Consider the following 21,005-nt stretch of genomic DNA (forward strand, 5'->3'; position numbering starts at 1 on the left):
TCGATTAGGTGACCCATACCGATTTTTTACAATCATAGTATCAGGCTGAAATTTGTCACATAGGCTGCTAATTTGTACTCATGGAAGAATATGAATTTAAATTTGAAAAATCAATTTAAATTTTTAAATTTTTTGATACACATTTCGGATAAAATTTCATGCAAAAAAGTCGGATTGAGTGATAACTCTTGGCATGACTCGGGCTATGTCAAGTCTGCACTGTCTGTAGGTTTTTTGTGTTTCTCTTTATGATTTTTGATTAGCCATAAACGAACTGAAATACATTATGTATCTACAATCCTGTATTTTTGGAATTAAATTAACTGACTATATTATCACTTGATTGGACGATCACAGGTATAGAACAATAAATTTATGAAGGTGTCAGTCGCATGAGAAGAAGAGGATGAAATAACATTGAGAAAATTAAAAAGTTCTGAAATTTGAGTGAATGAACTCCGCATTTTCACTCCGCAAACCTACGTTTTTATGGAGCGGAAGTTTGCGGAGTAGGTCGCCACTGTGAAACGCTCCCACTCTGCACTCTACAAATTTTGTAAAGTGCGGAGTGCGGAATCTGGAGTGCGGAGTAGGGTGTGGTGAAATGGGGCCCAGGTCCCCACATTCTAATATAAATTAAAAACCCATGATAATAAATAGCTTGTAAGTAATTTGTATTAAAAATTACTTCTGGTATAGATGTGAATACATAATGAAGGTACTTACATCTCTTAAGTGGTTCCAGCAATATCTACTCTGTGCATCAGGAGGGTTTAGCCTTATTGCCCCGGATATTGCAGCCTCACGATCAGTTCTAATAATTGTCGTATCAGAATTTAATAACGGCAGTTCTTGACATAAAGATTGAAACATTTGGCTGTGACTGGACGTGTCAGAAGCTTCATGCATGCATGATCCAATAACTATTATTGGGTTCCCTTCTAATAATGGATATCTCATTGACATTAAACTTAAGTAGAATCCACCCACTCCATAAGTTGTGTCGTAGTGAAATACAACATACTCGTTTTTTGTTGAAAAAATTTCTAACAGGTCATTGGTGTGAGCCACCATAGCGGGATGCGCCACAACTACGTTTACTTTGCTTGCGAGTTGAAAATTTAAAACAAATTTCTCGTATTCTCGTGTCATGCAAAATAATTCGTACATGTCATCCCTAACTGACGTTTTTCTTTTGATCTCTGATGCAATGTTGTAGACTTGTCGAATGTTCCTGGGTTGTGAGGATGGACTTATGTCGTCAAAAGTTGCCATTGTCGCTTGTCTGCAAAGTGATAAGTCATATGGACGTTACAGATTTTTTAAAAGGTATTATCATATCTGCAAAGTACACCTGTATACAGCGGTTGGTTTCATGGTTGTCGACTGCAGCGTCTCTGAAAGATTTTTCTTAACACTTTTATGTGATGTAACAAATGGAAATCCAGTTCGATCTATTACAAGATATCAAAACAAATATAATTTAAAAGTAAACAAAACCTCGTGCAAAATTTCATTTGTAACTACCATCATCTACATCCTCATAATCGTCATCGTCATCCTGTACATCCTTTCCCTTGCCTTGTGACTGAGGGGTTTCCGGGTCTAAAAATTTAGCAATAATGAAAATGTGCGTGACTCAGGAGAGAAAGTGATTAACTACATTACCTTTACTTATAAACGCCTTCACTGGAGTCTTGCCTGGACTAGAATCTCCATGAAGTAATCGCCTTGCCCTGTCACCTGCATAACATCCAGGGCGTTTGTATTCCCATGTGCTGCTGGCACAGACTTGTACCTAAAGTCGCCATTGTAAAATCCAAGGACATAGCCAGGATTCTCATCGACTGTATATTCACTTCTGAAAAACTGAACACTGGATCCATTGGAAAGAAGTTGGAATAGCCGAAGCTTTAACTTGCCTACATTTTTGGAACGGATACTCTTCCAACTCTTTCCATCGGCACGCCAATACATCGCCCCAGTTTTATCGACCTGGTACACGTACACCTAGAGAAAAGGTAAACCCGATTTGTAGCTGCATCTAATCACAATTTCGAGAAAAATCTAAAACCAAAGATCCTAATTTTTTCTTCTGACGCATATAAATTCAATTTCTTGGCGATTTTATTTCTGCATATTTGGGTCAACTCTTGATCATTTGTGTAGCAAATACAGTTGCCAACAATGATTTTAATAATTTCAATTTGTAAATTTCGCCCCATAACCCTAAAATTAAATTTGGAAATTCTACTAACATCTAATTGTTAATATCTGAATTATTTACCTCTTCATTTGCAGGATTGGGGGCTGCCACAGTTGAAACTTTGGATTTGTTAACTTTTTCAAGTATTTTTCTGAACAATGTTGCATCCTTGGTAGTTGTACAATATAACTTTGACTTGGCTTGGAAAGCAGTGGGCGGATTGACAACGTGTTCGTCAGACCCAGATCCAGAAGGAGAACTATCTTCTTTAATTGATTTATCTGATCAGAAGAACGATCGGAAGTGGAACCTTTCGTATGTGTCTCAATACTTGAGTGTGATTGTGCATCGCTACTTCCTATGTCCCTAGTAAATCGAGTGTTTGACTTAAGACTTTCGGATTTCTCATTAAGTTGTGATATATTTTTTGCTGATTTAGTTCTTGGGTTCATCGAACTAGTACTGGATTTTCCCTTATATTTTGAATCCTCATGAATTGTGAAGAGTGATTTCGTTCGTCCAAGTTTTTCCTTCTTCTGATTTTTCTCTCCTTCATTCTCTGCAAGTTTTTGATGTCTTGCATTTCCAGATTTACGCGAAATATTTTGAAGGCTTTGGGATAAATTTTTAGAGATGTTGTGTTTTCTCTGGCTCCCCCCTGGTTCAAGAGTTTTTGACGACTGCTTCTGACTACTTCGATGGACCCTATCTGACCATGTAGGAGATATGGAGCTTTCTTCCTCGACCTTTTCCTATAATATTGCAAATATACTCAACCCCGTACCCCCAAAATTTCATAAGATTTCCTTGAAAAACAAATTTGGTACGATACTTCAAAGCGAGAAAGTCGGGAACGGAGTTTTTTATAAGTACCGAAATCTGAGCGACAAAGACTCGAAGAAGGCTTGACTAACTTTCACCGGAGAGAGGTGTGGCCGTGCAAAAATCAGGACATACATAAAAAAGTATGGCGAATCCGAAAATATCAACTTCAAATACGTACCACAAGAAAAAACCATCATATTGACCCCTTGAACATGAAAAACGATTAAATTTGTTTTTGGAAAGTACCGCTCCACGTTTGTGCCTAATGCGACCATGAAGTCGAAGATTAATCCAGACTATGCGCATCATGTGAAGGCTCATGAGTTGTGGGTCAAAGCGTATTCAAAGAAATCTGCAGCAAAGCATACGGATGGTCAAGAAAAAATGGTGAACGCAAGCCCTCCCAAGCCTTACAACAAAAGTCCACCAAAAAAGTTGCCCATTCCCGACGAGTCCTACGCCTTTGAAAAACGTGACAGAAACTCCGGGAAGAATGGCAAATGTATCTCTCAACTGAGAACCGAAGAGAAATTAAAATGTTTTTCCAAATTTCTCAAAAAATCTCAGGTTTGGCTGGCGTTCCGTAAATTTGGGCATGTTTCGGACCCATCATTTCAGAAGGGTTGTGGGGACGCACAAGTTTGTTTTCTGAAATGTGTGATGGACCGTCTGATTTCTTTCATCATGAGTATCAAAAAATATAAAATGTAATTTTTTGGACCGACCTTGGCCTAATCCACAATCCAACAACTATGAAGGAAGAAATCGAAAAAAAATCAGTTTGGCGTCGAAAAATGGAAACCCCACAAACATCCCTCATCTTCGCTCAATAAAAAAATGTGGGCTATGTGTAAGAAGTAATACTCCCAGCTTTGAGAACAGCCGACAAATCAAGAAACTTTTGGTTACAATGGCAGAAAATTATCAATGAAGTTCCAAAGTCTTCCGAAAAAGCCGTAATGGCGGGCGTGATGAAAAACGTTAAATATGGGATGGACAATGAACCTAAGCAGTTTATGTTTGCGGATACCTCACCACAGATATATTCCGAATATTATTCCAAATTTTGGTATTTTTGGATACATTTTTTGACCATTTTTATGGAAAAATTCCACATCAACACTTCCCGGGGCGACCACTCTATTTCTCGCAGACGAGGTTTTTTTTGAAAACGCAAATATATTTTCACTCATTTTCAGTTCTATGGATAAGACCACTATCAACCAAGACTTGCGTTAACTTTATTCCTTCCACGGTTTTCAGAATTTCATGAAAAAAGCTTGTAGCTTGAATAACTAGCCTGTATCTTCAGCGATTACGAATAGTACTGTTTCTACTTCTCAATTCAAATGCAATTATATCCTGTACTCAGCGCCCGATCTTGGAAATTTGCTCCCGGGGCAAGATCGCGTCGGCGCCCCTATGGTGGAATTTGTCGCGTGGTATCTACTTCGAATGCATTTTTCGCCAACACTTCTTTAAAGCGATTTAAGTTTTCCACGCTAATGCAGAGTTAGTTTTTTAAAACGATTTGTACATTGCTATAATTATAAAAACGGGGGTGCCTTTTTGGGGAGCTAGCAGTAATTGCTTTTCCGGTCAAGTTTGTTTGTTTTAGTCTAGTGCAGAGAATAGTCGGATATCCGACTTAACCGGATTAATCCAATCCAATCCGAATCCGACAGGGTCGGATCGGATTGGATTTTTTTCTGACCCAATAAAGTCGGATCGGATCCGATTGGATTTTTTTATAACCCGACCAAGTCGGATCGGATCGGATTGGATTTCAAAAAACATCAATCTGACTACACTATAGAGAGCAGTAGGATATCGGATTTAATCGGATTAATCCAATCCGAATCCGACAGGCTCGGATTGGGTAGGATTTTTTAGGATCCGACCAAGGCGGATTGGATCGGATTGGATTTTTGAAAACATCGATCCGAATACATTCTGGTATAGTGTCACGTTTCGAATTTTGACACATATTCTTTTATTTACTTGTCTAGAACTGCTATTGAGTTGGAAAACGCATGTTTATAATTTCTAAATTTGGGGCAATATCATTGATATAAATGGTTTAAAACTGACAAGTTTTCAAATTTAAATTTACTGATACAATACATATTTAGATTAATATTCTGCGCTAACATGTTTTCGATATTTTAATCGCACAAACGTTCGATTCGAATTAACGGCTTGAGAATTTTTATTAGAAAATACCCAAAAACATGTTACCTAGGGATCACATTTGGTAAAATCTTATATTTCTTCAATTTGGTGTATTTAAAAGATATAAGGATTCTCAACCTGAGACATTAACGTAAAATTTTAACCGTCCAGGGACTGCACTGAACGACAGGGCGCAGGATACCCATATGGGGCCGAGGGCTTTTATTTTTTAATTTTGAAGATGATAAAAAAATAACTTAGTATGATAGACTTACCTATAAAATTACATTTAAAAAAATTACTCGAGCTCAAAGCTATACACGAAACAATTGAGAGTAAAAATTTTTACGATGTCGGATTTTTTTGGAGCTGGTTGCAATAATGCTGGATATTTTAGCAACATAATGCAAGTACCATCATTTCTTAAATTGATTGTCTTCAGACATCAGCCGGTTTTGAGATAATGACCCCTTAAGGTTGACATGGCGAAATTTTAAGTATTGATCCACGAAAGTTATTGAAGGTATTTTTTCAATTCTAGCATACTGAGTTATTTTTATGCCATAATTATCTTTAAAATTAAGAAGAAACAAAAATTAAAAAAATGAACAATACATCTTGGTCCCAGATCGGCATTCAGCGCCCTGTCCTTCAACTATTTGCGTTCTGTAAGTTGGTTGAACTTTAAAAACTAACCTTAAAACTAGCCTAAACTAATCTAAAGTTCAACTTTAAGTTGGTAGTGTTTCTTGTTGTGCGCACGAAATTATTTTTATGGATGCATAGTGCACAAAAATGCATAAAAATGCATAAAAACGCACAAAAATGCACGAAAATGCATAAAAATGCATAATAATGCATGAAATACAACTTATGCTAGGAATTTCATATTTTTAAGAAATTTTATATTTTCCTACCTTGTCAAATTGGAATTTGTACACATATCGAATAACATGGAATTATTATTCGGCAAGAAAATTTCAAACAAACTACAAGTATTATTTGTTTTGTTATACAATACTACGTATTAAGCCGTTCATAAAAATCGTCATGTTCATTCATTTTCGTTTTCAAAACTTTCATTCATTTTTCGTATTGAAAAATGCAAAATATTTTATTATTTTTACACTAACACACTAATATGATGAGTAAAATATCTTAAATAGCATGTCGATTCCTCAATTAATCGAACATTTAGAAAAAATTGTATTGTTCCAATATTATTTGTATGCAAATTATTTTCGTGCATTTTCATGCTGTTTTTCGTATTTTTAGCGGGTGTTATTAAACGTTTAAAAACATTTTCGTGCACTATTTTCGTGCCGATGTTATTTAACAGCAGAAACACTGTTCCTGAGGCTCAGCGACCATCCCAATTCGATGTTTGCCATATTTGAGTATCTCTATGGTTTGTTTACTGTTGTGTAGCAACGTCATTGCTCGCAAATTGCGTTTTATATTTTTTGATAAATTTGTGAACAACAAGAAACCTACTGAAATTCCGAGGGCGCCTTTCGGCGCCATCAGAATTTGGCGCCCTGGGCAATTGCCCCGGTTGCCCTCCCCAATTTCGGGGCCTGCCTGAACTAAAATTTATTAAATGCATGAAATGTACCCCTAAATATGCACTAATGCTTCAATTATAAATATAATCGAAACGAATTGTAAAACGACCGGACACAGACTTGTATCCATATGTGCTACATTCATTTGTTGTTGTATACATTACACTTACGGAGCAAAATTATTGGCCTGCCACAAATTATTCTTGCATGCAAAAATTTCATATGCATTCTACTCCACGTAGTTCTAGTCCAACATTAATGAAAAGTTTGCACATCTAGTTAAATGTAAATATATTTTGTTCTTATTCATAATTTCAATAAGTCAAAGTGGCATGCATTCCGTTGCAGATAATGCATATGAAGTATATCCTATCTTATGTAACACATTAGGTTCCAAGCACAAGTATTGCAAAATGAAGTCACAAAAATATGACACAGATTAATCGTGGGTATAGACAATTGCCTTGAATTTCATCGAGAAAGTCTACTACGAATTATTACTTACACAGAGTGTTAAATTATGGCGTATGTACACATAGATAATTTTAATTGTAAAATAATTGGCAGACATTTCTATGGCGTTGTATGTAAAATGATAGACTAGAAACTCAATAGCGTTTTGGATGAATCAGGAATTAATTGTGAAGTGTGAGAGATTGTCAGAAAAATCAGACTTTGTGAAACTGATTAATTTTGCGTGGTCAATAAATAGTTCTGGGAGTGAATCTGACTTTTCCTTGAGACAAGTTTTCGTGTATTTACGAGTCAGAGTCTAGATCGGGTAGATTTAGTCGTCTTTCGAAACAGAGTATTTTCACTCGTGATTAAAGTTTAAGTAAACATATTTATTTGTGCGAATAAAAATTGAATTAAAGTCAGCATCACCAACAAAGTAAACATGGATTCTACATCTGAAGAAGATTGGAAAGAAATTGAGGTAAGGTTCAATATGTTATAACTTTGTGGTTCAATGCATGAATTCTTACGGCAATGCCCTTTTTTATTTTTTGCAAAAAATTAATATTCACTTAAGTACCAACAGTATATATGTATAGATAAATATGCAAAGTGCTGCATGTTTATTTATGTATTTCAAAACTAATTCATGCATTTTGAGATATGGCTTTGCATGTAAATATGATTATTTATTACCCTCGGCATCTGCATCTTCGATAATAGAAGAAGCCAGACAATTAGCAAAAGATGAGCCTGCTGTAGCACTCGAAATGTATGAGAAGTGCATATCGGTGCTACTTAATCATGTGCGCGAACTTATCCATGAGAAAATGACCAATGCAAGTGCTTCTGACACATCCGAGGTAAATTAAGATATATTTCTATACAATATGGTTCTATACCTCCCATCTCTTAAGATATTTATCACTGCTAAATAAAAACTTAATTATAGGATGGCGTCAGTGCCTAAACTGGTCCATATCCAAGGGTGGGCAAACTTTGCTGGCGCCCCCAGCTGCTCGCGAATTTTCGTCCTTCCTAACTACAGTCAGTTAATATTATAATAGAACCTATAGCTAGTTGCCCATACAGAGGTCGACGTCGATGTCACTATCGGCTGGGGGCTTGAATCAACTTGTGTACTTGTCCGTGTCTCCGGCTAAAAAGGTAGGAAACTATGATAAGCTCACAGTGATCAGCGACTACGTCAAGCATCAAACATGGACAGCACTTTTGAAGTGAAAATTAAAACATATATTGAGTAGTTTGTACTCCTTTTAATATACCGTAAAACCTCTATTTATAGCCCTCTTCTAATTATAGCCGGTCTCCAAATATAGCCGGGTCTAGAGACCAAGATTTCCAAATTTTAGCCGGGTCTCTAATTATAGCGGGGTCACCAATTATGGCCGGGTCTCTAATTATGACCTGTCTTGTCCGCTGTGTCCCTGTTCGTAGTCCATTAAAGAAAAATGTTGCACATTATGCCAATCAACGAATAAGTTGAACTACTAATTTTTTCGTATTAATTTCAGGTTAATAATGGATTTAATCATGACAGAAAATTTAAAAAACCTGATAAACTTCGTTTCAAGATGTAGATTAAAAGAGAATGGGTTACTTATGGCTTATCTTGCTAAAATTAGAAAACTCGAATTGAGTCAACATGAATTATATTTGATTTTGTAACATCTAAAATTTTTGGAGCAATAAAATTTAGCCGGGTCTCTAATTATAGCCGGTCTCTAATTTTAGCCGGGTACGTGACCCTCAGTTTTAGATTTTAGCCCCGGCTATAAATAGAGGTCTTACGGTATTCTATTTTTTGCATAAATCCGTGACAAAAACGTTAAATCAAATTTCAACTCATCTTTGCTGTAAAGCTGCAAATGTCTTGGCACAGTTAAAAAATATTTCAATCAGAAAGTTTTAAAGGTTGAAAATACATAATTCCAAAGTTTCAAGTTTCCGGTACAATCATTTAGGCGCCGTCCATAAATTACGTAAGGCTGGCTAGCATGGGCAAGATAAGATTTTTTCCATATCCTGCTCATGCCAGCCAGCGTTACGTAATTTATGGACGGCGCCTTAGGTGAAAAGTCGCGATCAAAAAAGTATATATCAATTTCTTCAAAGGTACATAGAGGCGCAATTAAGGTAACGCCAAAATGCTTATTTTCAAAAACAACAATTTAAAATCCATCCAGGTCAAAATCGGAGAAACATTTTTCATGTCTACATATTTTGATCGTATCCATGCATACATATTCATAGTTCATACATAAGTAAGAGATTGTCAAATGCAACGTCTACTTTGGGGCTGAAAATATTTTTAAACGTTGAATTTTTTTAAATTTCAATTAGACCAAAATCTAAATGTTCAGCCCGAATTAGAATCGGCGGCGTAACGAGAATTGTACCTAGAAGGGTCGGCGCCTAAAATATTTAGTACCGGCGGTGTGTATGTACGGCGTCGACCTCTGTGCACAAGTTGGCAAATAATTGCGCAAATTACAAACACTCAAAACATTTAGGAAAGTTTGATTATAACTCCAACGTGTGTCTGCTTGCTAAATTTCGAAATTTTGAATAGGCCCTCAAATTGCCCCCAAAGCGTTCCACACTGTGAAAGGCTTCAGTCACATATCAAAAATATTATACCTGCTCTGGGACGCAACAATTACCAGTTCAAAGGCCACAGTGTATATTTAAAATCGAGAATTTGATTGAAATGGCTATGGGGTTATTAGAGACCATAGACAATCCCATTCATTGTACTTCTCCACAATGAAGAAATCAAACTTTGTAACTTATCAGGAGCTTTTGCGTCCTCGAACAACTTGCAATTTAAAAATAATTTCAACAAATTCTGCACTAACTTTCCTTTCAAAATTTGTGTTTGCATAATCCGAAATAACCCATTATATCTAGTGCTTGTGTGGGCGCCTGCCGGCGCCCCCTGACCACTTGGCGCCCCGGGCAATTGCCCTGCTTGCCCACCCTCAGTTTAGGGCCTGGATGGCGTAATTCTGCTTGGTAATAGTACACCTTCCGGTTCGTGTACGTCGCCAATCACCAATTGCAGCGATCAGGCCTCCAATATTTCCTGCGCAAATGATCAAGAATACGACGAAGGAGGAACTTCTACAGGAAAAGAAGTGGAGAAACCCTTGTCTTGGGAAAACTGCATCGGAAATTTAGCAGCAAAGAAGGAATTAGAACAAGCAGTTGTCTGGCCACTGAAGCATCCATGGCTGTTTGAATCAAGAATTCGAAAACCCTACAGAGGAATATAACTATTTGGAGTTCCAGGCGTGGGGAAGACTTTACTAGTGGAAAAGGCTGCTTCACTGTCTGGGGCACAGTTTTTCAACATTCGGGGATCCGATATAAAATCGGAGTGGTATGGCCGGTCTGAAAATTTTATTAAGAATATTTTCAGCAAGGCCAGAGAACATCCTCTCAGTATCATCTTCATTGATGAGATTGACAGTGTGGGAGGCGCCCGGCATGGATCAGAGAGCAGAGCAAGTGACGGGACCCTCACTGAGTTGTTGCAGGAAATGAATGTCGTATCTGATCGCTCCTGCGTGGTTGTTATAGGGGCAACTAATTGTCCATCAAAGCTAGACAAAGCTCTACTGCGGAGATTGGAGAAGAAAATACATATCACACTGCCGGATGCGGACACAAGAGAGAATCTCATTAAATACTACTTGGAGGATACATTGCACACCTTGGTTCTAGCAGACTTTAAAAAACTTGCCTCTCTAACGGAAGGGTAATTAATATTGAAAACCAATTTTTAAGAAACATATAAGGTGCTCCTTGACCTCCCCCCCCCGTCCCGTAGTTCTTGGACACTAGCCCCTCGAACCACCTCATTCGATGTAAAAAAATGGATGGGGGTGGGGGTGGATGGGGAAGGGGGTGGGGGTGGTTTTATAAATGCCGATTTTTGTTCTAGTATTTTCTCTACAATGGCTTGGGTTAAAAATTCAAAATTGTGGTGGAATACGCACCAGGGTTGGCGGTTTTTGGAGCCACGACGTCCAGTACTAGAAGTCCTTCTGAGTCTCAAAAGCCGTAGTGATTACCGTAGTCATTAACGTTCTTAGAGTTAGCTTAACCTCTTAAATACCGAACGAAAGTTAATTCCTGCTGCATCCACTCCACGGGAAACTTAATTTTGGAAACAGCTTCTTTCAACTAAAATTCCTGTCAAATTCGGTAACATTTTTAAAACGGATTACGGATAATTCTGGAGTGGAATTCGTACCTGGTCCAATTTATTTTTCTCCGCTTGAGTCAGACTCAAGTTTTCAAGGGAGAAAGCCTTCCCTACGAGGAAAGCAATTGATACTGTCGAGCAGACGGTAAACCATAACTTCGGACCACACATTTTTGTACCACACTATTTTTAAGTGTGTAAATATGTTCAAAATCTAAACTAGGCTGTTTGCTTGGATTCCTGGCGCTGGAAAATATCCGACTGTAAAACTCAATAATCCGTCGAAGGGGAAAATCCATTGCTTTTATACATCCTTGCATTTTTATAAAAAATATAAACCGGTTCAATTCTAATTAGATCGTTGGCATGTTGTGTTGGGTCAGGTTTAGGTACTTTTATAACAAAGATCTTAAAAGATTAGATGTGTCAAAACAAGTACAAATTTTGGTAGTAATTTTCCATAAAGACAAATTACAGCCAGGGTTCCTAAGTTTCATGTACATACACAGTGAAAAATCTTTGTGGTATGTACTCCACGTGTATTCATACATAAGTATGTACTCCGCTCAGTAATGGATTAATACCATTTTATTAAGAGTGTGACGTAATCAAAATGTAACGCAAGTTAAACAACAATGTAAATTATGCGTCTTACATGCATCTCCAATTTGCAAATGTGAAGATTTCTGCACCCTAAGAAATCGTAATTAGCAAGCGTTTGGCTGCTATGCAGCGATAAGTTTATGAGGTATTTTTTCTGCAGATTTACACCAAGATGGAGGACAGACAGTGACTTTACGAATGATCTTTCTGCTGCACTTTACCTACATAAAATGTGTCTTATTTAAGCTGGCTCAAGCTCACTATGCACATACAGTCAGGAGCAAAACGATAGGCGATATGGTTTTTCTCGCCTAATTGTCACACCAGTGTACCAAATGATTTGAAACTTCACACAAATATGTGTAATAGCATTACTTGCTTATAACATACGCATGACATACCAGCTTCATCGGGAAAATTACTTAGCTGGAAAAACATGAAAAATAGGTGGTGCAAAACGATAGGCGATCGTCGATATTTTAAAACTAAAAATCTGTATTTATTTTGCTCAGCAATATTTGATGTTTCCAGTGACTTTAACTTGTTCGAGGGTCCTCAGGCTTTGAGATAAATTCATTAACAGGGGGGTACAAGGGACCCACGAGCTATGGAAGCGCCTTATTCCCCACTTTTGCCCACGTGTTAAAAATTGCAAGTTAAAGCTAAGTGACCCTATCGCACTGCTTTGAAATGTGGTACGCATCGCACATTGATATGCCCCAATGGTTTTTGACCGGATTTCAGACGGGAATATTGCCTGGTCAATCCAGAAGACGGATTTTTCTTTGGAAAATGTAAGTTTTTGTAAGGCTCGACGTACGAAATCGTGTATTACCTTGCTGACAAATTTAATTTCGCCCTATAATTTGGACTACCGCCTTCCCTGGAAGTATTAGGACTAGATTGACACATTAATAAGGAGCCACTGTGCTTTTCATACCCAGAATATCGCCCTTACCCTTAAATCTATCGCTGTCCAAATCATGACCCGTCCAGCACCGAGCTCCCAGTGTAGATATCGTACCAGTTGGTGTGGAAACCTTCGTACCGTCCAGATAGCATACAGGTTGGACTATTCCAGCGCAACTGGTAAGATATCTGTACCGGGAGGACGTTGGTGGATGGGTCACGATTTGGGTAGCGAATGATTTAAGGGTAAGGGCAATATTCTGGGTATGAAAAGCACAGTGGCTCCTTATTAATGTGCCAATCTAGTCCTAATACTTCTAGGGAAGACGGTAGTCCAAATTATAGGGCGAAATTAAATTTGTCAGCTAGGTAATACACTATTTCGTACGTCGAGCCTTACAAAAACTTACATTTTCCAAAGAAAAATCCGTCTTCTGGATTGACCAGGCAATATTCCCGTCTGAAATCCGGTCAAAAACCATTGGGGTATATCAATATGCGATGCGTACCACATTTCAAAGGAGTACGATAGCGTCACTTAGCTTTAACATGCAATTTTTAACACGTGGGCAAAAGTGGGGAATAAGGCGCTTCCATAGCTCGTGGGTCCCTTGTACCCCCCAGTTAATGAATTTATTTCAAAGCCTGAGGACCCTCGAACAAGTTAAAGTCACTGGAAACATCAAATATTGCTGAGCAAAATAAATACAGATTTTTAATTTTAAAATATCGACGATCGCCTATCGTTTTGCACCACCTATTTTTCAGGTTTTTCCAGCTAAATAATTTTCCCGATGAAGCCGGTATGTCATGCGTATGTTATAAGCAAGTAATGCTATTACACATATTTGTGTGAAGTTTCAAATCATTTGGTACACTGGTGTGACAATTAGGCGAGAAAAACCATATCGCCTATCGTTTTGCTCCTGACTGTATATATAATTATATTTATGTATATGCTGTGCTGATCAGGTTCAGGTACTTTTATTAGAATTCGTACAGATTAATAGGGTCTTGGTGTAAATGTCTAGTATTTACACACATATACTCAAATTCCTATCTGCATATGTGAAAGAATAGATGATTGACCCTCTAAAAAATAACGTCACCCTTTTGAAAATTGAATTCCCTCTGAATTTTATGTTACGTTACGTAATTAATAATCGTATTTACATAGATTCAGACTAGCCTTAATTTGACAATTTGTAGAGTTCACTTTGGACTTTGCATAGATTGCTTAATACGGAACTATGAGAAGTATTTGACGAACATCCAAAGATATACATATATATACGCTAAATACAGACCGTAGGTGCTTTACGAAAAAGCCAGATAATTAATTAAGCATCTAAAGGTATGCAGATAAAATACACAAATCAATACCTTTGTATACATATACGTAAATGTAAATGCAACGTAATTCATACTTGTATAAACAACATATTTATGTATGTACCTTACATTTCCAGGCTACAACAATATAAACTTTTACACTGGCTAAATACACTAGGATAATTTTAATTTATGTATAAGCTTTTCCTGCCATATTCTTGTAAATAATTTGCCTGGTCCGATTTTTAAAAAGTTTTTCACAAGTGTACACAAATACATACATTTGTATCTTTACAAGCTACATATGTATGTACATATCTCTCATTTAAATCCTTAGGTTGCATTTTTTATAGAATGTGTCATGAACTCATTAAGTTATATAAACTTATTTACGTAACAAGATTGTTGAATTGGTCAGGTTCAGGTACTTTGGTTGAGACTAAACAAATTACGTAAAACAAACCCTTGACAATCAATAAGATAAAATTTCAGTGTTTGTGAACTGTAAGGTATTTGTGAATTATGTATATAATTTGTAGTCTGCAAATATTTACATATCACAGTAAACTAGCAAGACCATGAATCCATGCAATTTTTTGATGTATTTGCATGATTTTATATACCTACTAGAGTATAAGCCCGTCTCCCGCCGGGCGAGAGCTTATTAGATTTTGGTGAAAATTAAGTCGGATTGTTCATACTTCCAGCGAATTATTTTTATTATATATTAGCTGTAAATGTCTGTTGGCGAGGGAAGTGAAATTGTGTCCATTTTTACTTCTGTCGCACAAAAATAACTTTCACTTCCGTTGCAGACAAACATTTCCAGCTTATAATATAGATTCTTTCTAATGCTCCTGCACCATTGGTGCAAAATTATATAAATTTTATACATTTGTATTTTGTGCGCTTATTGGGCACCTTTGGTGCAAAGTTAAATCGATACCGCTATTACATGGCGAGCTATATACTTCTAACGTCACAACGGTTAATTAATATTTGCATTTTTATTAACTTTAATATTGATTAAATGCTTATGGTTTACTTCCATATTTGTTATAGACAATTATACACCAATTTTACGAAATTTATATATATTCATGCACTCTAAGAAATTTTACCACCGGATTATCACCGAGCGGTGACTATATGTGACTCTACCGCAATGGTGGTCACCAACCACCACGCTGTGATAGAAAGTGCCATCACCATCGTAGTGGTAGAAGGATGTACATTTTTTATCACCGCGTGGTGATATGCCACCACCATAATTAGCTCGTCTATTCACTGTCTGGTGATTGATAAATAAAAATAATTTCGGTACTTCATACAAAAATGTCACATTTTTCACAATTTATTGTTTTATTCAAATAATTTCACAGACAATGAATATTTTATATGTATTTATATATGTAAAACCTTTGTTCCTCGCCATTGTAGAATTGCACCAGCAATTGAAGTTGTGATTAGTTTCCAGTCACGACATAGGACACTGACTGAAATTAATTAAAGTTTAAAATAATTAACTTTCATTTAGATTGGTCAAAATATCAGGGGTTCTTGATTTATCCTTACATACCGTTAAAACAAGTTTGCCACATATTTACTTATTTGGAGAGATTCTGTTGTACTATCGAGATTTTTTGAAATGCAACCAGTGACCACATTCGTGAGTTATAGACTCCCGATTGGTTGCAGTTGACCGACCAATTACAAAAAATATATTAATTAATTATGTACGGATTCAACAAATAAGCAACTAAATTTTATGCAAATATTACCTGGTCAAAATACTTTCTGGAGAGCAGTGTCATAGCCGATTAAGCTCAGCCACTCGACGATTTATTACCTCAGTGTTACCAATCGGTAGAATTGCATAGTACATCCGTCGGTAACAATAGTATTGCCAAATTATTGAAACTATATAAAATGCAAAACCTTTACTACATGATTGTGTAGAACTTTTTTAAACATGGAGGAGATGTCGACCGGAAAAATGAAGTAACACTTTGCTGACGATGCGTTAAAACGCGAATACCGAGCTATAAATTTAATGCAAACCCTAACTTTTACTAAATGAGCCAAATCCTACGCTGGATTTAGAAGTATATATTTCCACGCGGGAGAATTTCATAGTACCACCCGAGATAACAATCGTATCACAAAGTTATTAAAAGTTTAGTGCACATCATACGATAACTAATTAATTAAATATCTGATTTATTTTATTGCTCTGTTTCTAAATTTTTACCTCATTTCGTAAACAATTTATATGCCTAATTTATTTCAACATATTTGTAAATTAGTAATGAAACTGTTATTTTATACGCTTTGATACGTAAATAAACAAAGTTCATGATATTTCGTTCCACGCCGTTGAATAGCTTCTAGTCCCTCCCAAGCTTTCTGGAAGTTGATCTTTTGAAAAATGAGAGTAGATGGATCGGCCCCATTCCTCCTTGTTCGTTCCGAGCACTTGCATAGCATTCAGAGTACTTTTCGACAGAATGGGATTTACCAGGCCGAGAATGACTTGGAATATTGAAGGGGCTGAAATTTTTTTTAACAAGACATTATGGAACTATGCATGTACACTCCTAAAAATTCAGTATTCAAATAATACCGAGCCATATCATGACTCGGTATTGATAAGTGATGCAGCGTAATAACAATTTCGTATTCGGGATAGTTATTACCATTGTGGCCATGAATTTGTTAAGGGTAGTCCAACTAACATATTCTTAGTGACCTCCGGTAATAACTGACTCACCATTCACAACGTAAATCTTGTCAATCGCTCCAGGGTAGCGAGACTCAAATGTAAGAGCGAGTTCGGTGTAAAATCGGAGACATTGGATGCAGAGGTGCTGCTGGCGAGAGAGCTTGTCCATATTGCTGATAACGTTCCACTGGGTTCCGTTCGTCTTGCCGAGTTTGTGATATTCGAAAGATTTCAGGTGAACGTCATCAAAGCCTTTAATGAACCAGCGGATTACTCGGTTCATCCCGCCCTGTACTGCTGCCTGACGGAGATCCCACTCCGAAAAAGTAAGGACGATTACTAAAAATCAAATCGTGGGTGTGAACATTTTAATTTAGGGTGCAAAAAATCTTTTCTTTAAAAAAAAATTCATTCAATCAAATATTTCAAAAAATTGTTTCCCATTACTAATTTAGGTAGTAAAAATTTGAAAATTAGTAGTATGGTTTACACTTCATGTTGGCAATAATTAGCACCATGGACAACATTTTTTTGTGAAAAAGCTAAAAATTTTGCTCACCTGGTTGTCCCAGCTTATCGACGCCATCCGTGTGGAGGGGATAGTCTTTCTCAATACTTGCCCAGTCCTCGTTGTGAATATCTTTCATGTTATTCTCCTCCCACCAGGTGACCGTCTTCAGAAACGCATTTGCGAATTTACAGATTCAGCGTAAGCCAATTTCGCACTGGCCATGTGTATAATTAGGTATGTAAGTACGTACCTCTAGCAGCATACTCTTGGCTCGCCGAACGTCCCATTCTCGAGCTGAAATATAAATGGGATTTGCATTTGTAACTAATCTTCTATATTATAAGCTGGAAATGTTTGTCTGCAACGGAAGTGAAAGTAATTTTCCGTGACGGAAGACAAAGTGGGGAAAGTTTCACTTCCGTTCCCAACCGAAATTTCAAGTTAATAATATACATAGATACAATACTAAAATATGTCTGTTGAATTATGAATAGTACCACTTAATTTTCACGAAAACCAAATAAGCCCGTCGCCCGGCGGGAGGCGGGCTTATACGCTAGTATTATTATAAATATGTATGTACATATGTACACCTAATCAAGGAAACTATGTATAGAAGCGAAAATTTAAGCCTCGCCCGCATACCAAATATAATCATGTCTGTGTGTCTGTACAACTACCTTTTCGATAAGTCTGGTAGAACTTATCATATCGAATTTAAATTCTGCACGTCCTTAAACAATGACAAATTAGGAATCATTTTCTAAGATAAAAAAATTCGATTGAAATCTTGAAAATTTGAGAAATAAATTTCAAACACTTAAACAAGTTGATGCTAAATAAAGAAGGATTTTGTATTGTAGGGGTTTGCAGCGAAATAGGGGAACAAAATATTTTGTTAGTCGTTCAATTAAAACTGGCCCGGACTCGGCAAAGCATGTTTCATTTACTCTTTTAGAATTGGCCTAACCTCTCAGATAGCGAACCAGAGTCAATTCCTGTTGCATCCACTCAGCCGGAAAGTTACTTTTGGAAACGGCGTCTTTAAACTGAAATTCGAAATGGGTAATTTTTAAACATTTTCTTAAAAATGAATTACTCTAATTCTTAAATGAAATTCTTACCTGGTCCAATTTTTGTTTCTCTGCTTTAGTCAGACTCAAGTTTTCAAGGGAGAAAGTTTTCCCGACGAGTGAAACAATTAATACTGACGTGCAGACGGTAAAAAACAATTTCGCCCCACCCATTTTGCCGTAACTAGGGAATATTTAAAATCTAAATGGCGACGTTGGTTATGGATCCCAGGTGATGGAAAATACTCGACTGGAAGATCTAATAATCCGAGTATAGAGATCTCTTCCTTTTATATGCCCTTTTATGCCATTTTTAAGAAAAAAATATGACATAAACCGGTTCAACTGTGGCTAAAATGCATATGTTGTGTTGGTCAGGTTTAGGTACTTTTATAATAAAGATCTGAAAAGATTAAATGTCTCAGAGCAAGGACATGAAAGTGTAGTTTTTCATAAGATAAATGGGAGCCAGGGTTCCTAAGTTGAATGGGGACAAATTTCCTACAATATTGGTAGTGATCTGTTTCCGACTGGTAACTTTTTTATTACAGTAACTATTAAATGATAATGCTTCTTGTTAAATACGATTCCCGTCAAGTTGAACACATGTGAATGGGCACCTCGCATGGTGGGAAACCCGGGTAAATTTACATCCGGCTGAGTGCGTATGTGGCCAAACCGCACCGAATTTTTCGAAGTGTACCCACGTATGTATATATACACAGTAACAATTTGATACAAGTTTTTTAAGTGTGAGAACCTAAATTATGCTCATATTTTGCGGAATACTAGGTCCACCAAGCAATCAAAATGCAAAAGAATTAAAGTGTATGTATATTTAAATTATACGCAGCACATTTCAAGTTAAAGCACGTCTCCACCCCAAGAAACCTTAATTTGCAATATTTTTGCAGTCTTCCGGACATGTATCGGTTTTTCTGGAGGTTTTCACAAACACTGAGGAGGAAAGATATTTATATTTACACTTTTATGTCTGCTGTACTTTTTATTAAGTGTGTCATAGACCGGCTCAAGTTTGACCAGTTAATATTTGCATATGTAAATGTTTTGTTGGTCAGATTCAGGTACTTTTACGTGATCAGAATAGATTAAATGTCTGGGTAAACGTCTGGCTCTGATAAGGTAATTTTTACAGAAATACATGTGCCACAGAATAATTAATCTTCGCAAAACTTCGACTGCATAACAATGTGATTTTTTTTCTCAAACTTACTTACAATGCGATGATGCCAGCGGTCCCGCTCCGATTTTGATGAAACCACGATAATTATGTATGTAGGCTTAGGTAAATAATTGAACACATGTTTCGGGATTTTTCATAATGCTCAGTTTAAACAAAGTTATGATGGTATAAGTGGCCAAAAATTCGCATTTTTCTCCCTCAAAAACAAAAAACTTCACGAGGAAAATGCGAATTTTTGGCCACTTATACCATCATAACTTTGTTTAAACTGAGCATTATGAAAAATTCCGAAACATGTGTTCAATTATTTATCTAGGGCTACATAATTATCGAGGTTTCATCAAAATCGGAGCGAGACCGCTGGCGTCATCGCATTGTTAGTCGGTAACTGAAGGTACTTGAGTTAGTTGAGTTTCACAAACTCATCCTCTCCTTCACCAGCAACAAAATACAAAAAATCATGGAAACAATATCAAGAACGGCGATTGTATAAGTTTGCGAGATTTACGAAATCTCCTGACGACATAAATTTGTTGAGTTTGGTAAATTTGATAGATGATTGAGATCAGTACTACATTATCTACATACATAGGTACCTTTGATAACAGTGAGAATAGTTTTGCATAGAGCGTTTCAATTATGCAAGTTCTTATAGAAATTGTCATGAACTGGTTTTTTAATATTTTGGAATCTTTTACTGATCGGGTTCAGGTACTCTTATGAGAACTGTGTAAATAAACAATTTACATAACTGTGATAAAATAAACCTTTGGTAATTCACGTCAATCCTTGTAAGTTCATATATAACTACATACGCAAACTTATGAGTCATAAGTTACATATCTGTATGACGAAACTTGCGGACATCTCGAATGTATTTTTCCATAGGAATAAATGGAATAGGCTTTCTGAATTGTAAGGTATTTGTGTAGGAGTTGATTTCACTTGGAATTCATCATTCAGTAATTTAGGAAGATATGTAAATATACTCACAGTCAAAGATACGAACATACAAAGCACTTGGTAATAAATCCCAGTACTGTAATTTTCGAAGCTTTGCACCGATCCTAAACAACTTCACTAAAATAGCCATTTCATAATTTAACTTAAAATATTAAATTAAAAATCTCCATATAAAAGGGTAACACGGTTCAACCAGACTATAAGTAACATTCAAAATTATTCATAAATAAGAA

At 36.6% G+C, this 21,005-nt stretch overlaps 2 protein-coding genes across 2 annotated transcripts; one reads left to right on the forward strand and one right to left on the reverse strand.

The window, feature by feature from the left end:
* Positions 1–3,304: 3,304 nt before the first annotated feature.
* LOC110855165 (vacuolar protein sorting-associated protein 4-like) lies at positions 3,305–11,009 on the forward strand. The gene is made up of 4 exons (XM_022103586.1): positions 3,305–3,598; positions 8,760–8,821; positions 10,268–10,507; positions 10,667–11,009. The coding sequence occupies exons 1-4, from the start codon at positions 3,305–3,307 to the stop codon at positions 11,007–11,009; spliced, it is 939 nt and encodes a 312-aa protein (XP_021959278.1).
* Positions 11,010–16,499: 5,490 nt separating this feature from the next.
* LOC110854817 (CRAL-TRIO domain-containing protein T23G5.2) lies at positions 16,500–18,894 on the reverse strand. The gene is made up of 6 exons (XM_022103252.2): positions 18,657–18,894; positions 18,503–18,581; positions 17,783–17,826; positions 17,581–17,695; positions 17,070–17,360; positions 16,500–16,849 (listed from the first exon to the last, which is right to left on the reverse strand). Exons 1-6 carry the CDS (start codon positions 18,777–18,779, stop codon positions 16,653–16,655), a joined length of 849 nt encoding a protein of 282 aa, XP_021958944.1. The 5' UTR covers positions 18,780–18,894; the 3' UTR covers positions 16,500–16,652.
* Positions 18,895–21,005: the final 2,111 nt, after the last annotated feature.

The sequence above is a fragment of the Folsomia candida genome, unplaced genomic scaffold (assembly GCF_002217175.1).
Source record: "Folsomia candida strain VU population unplaced genomic scaffold, ASM221717v1 Fcan01_Sc011, whole genome shotgun sequence".
NCBI lineage: Eukaryota > Metazoa > Arthropoda > Collembola > Entomobryomorpha > Isotomidae > Folsomia > Folsomia candida.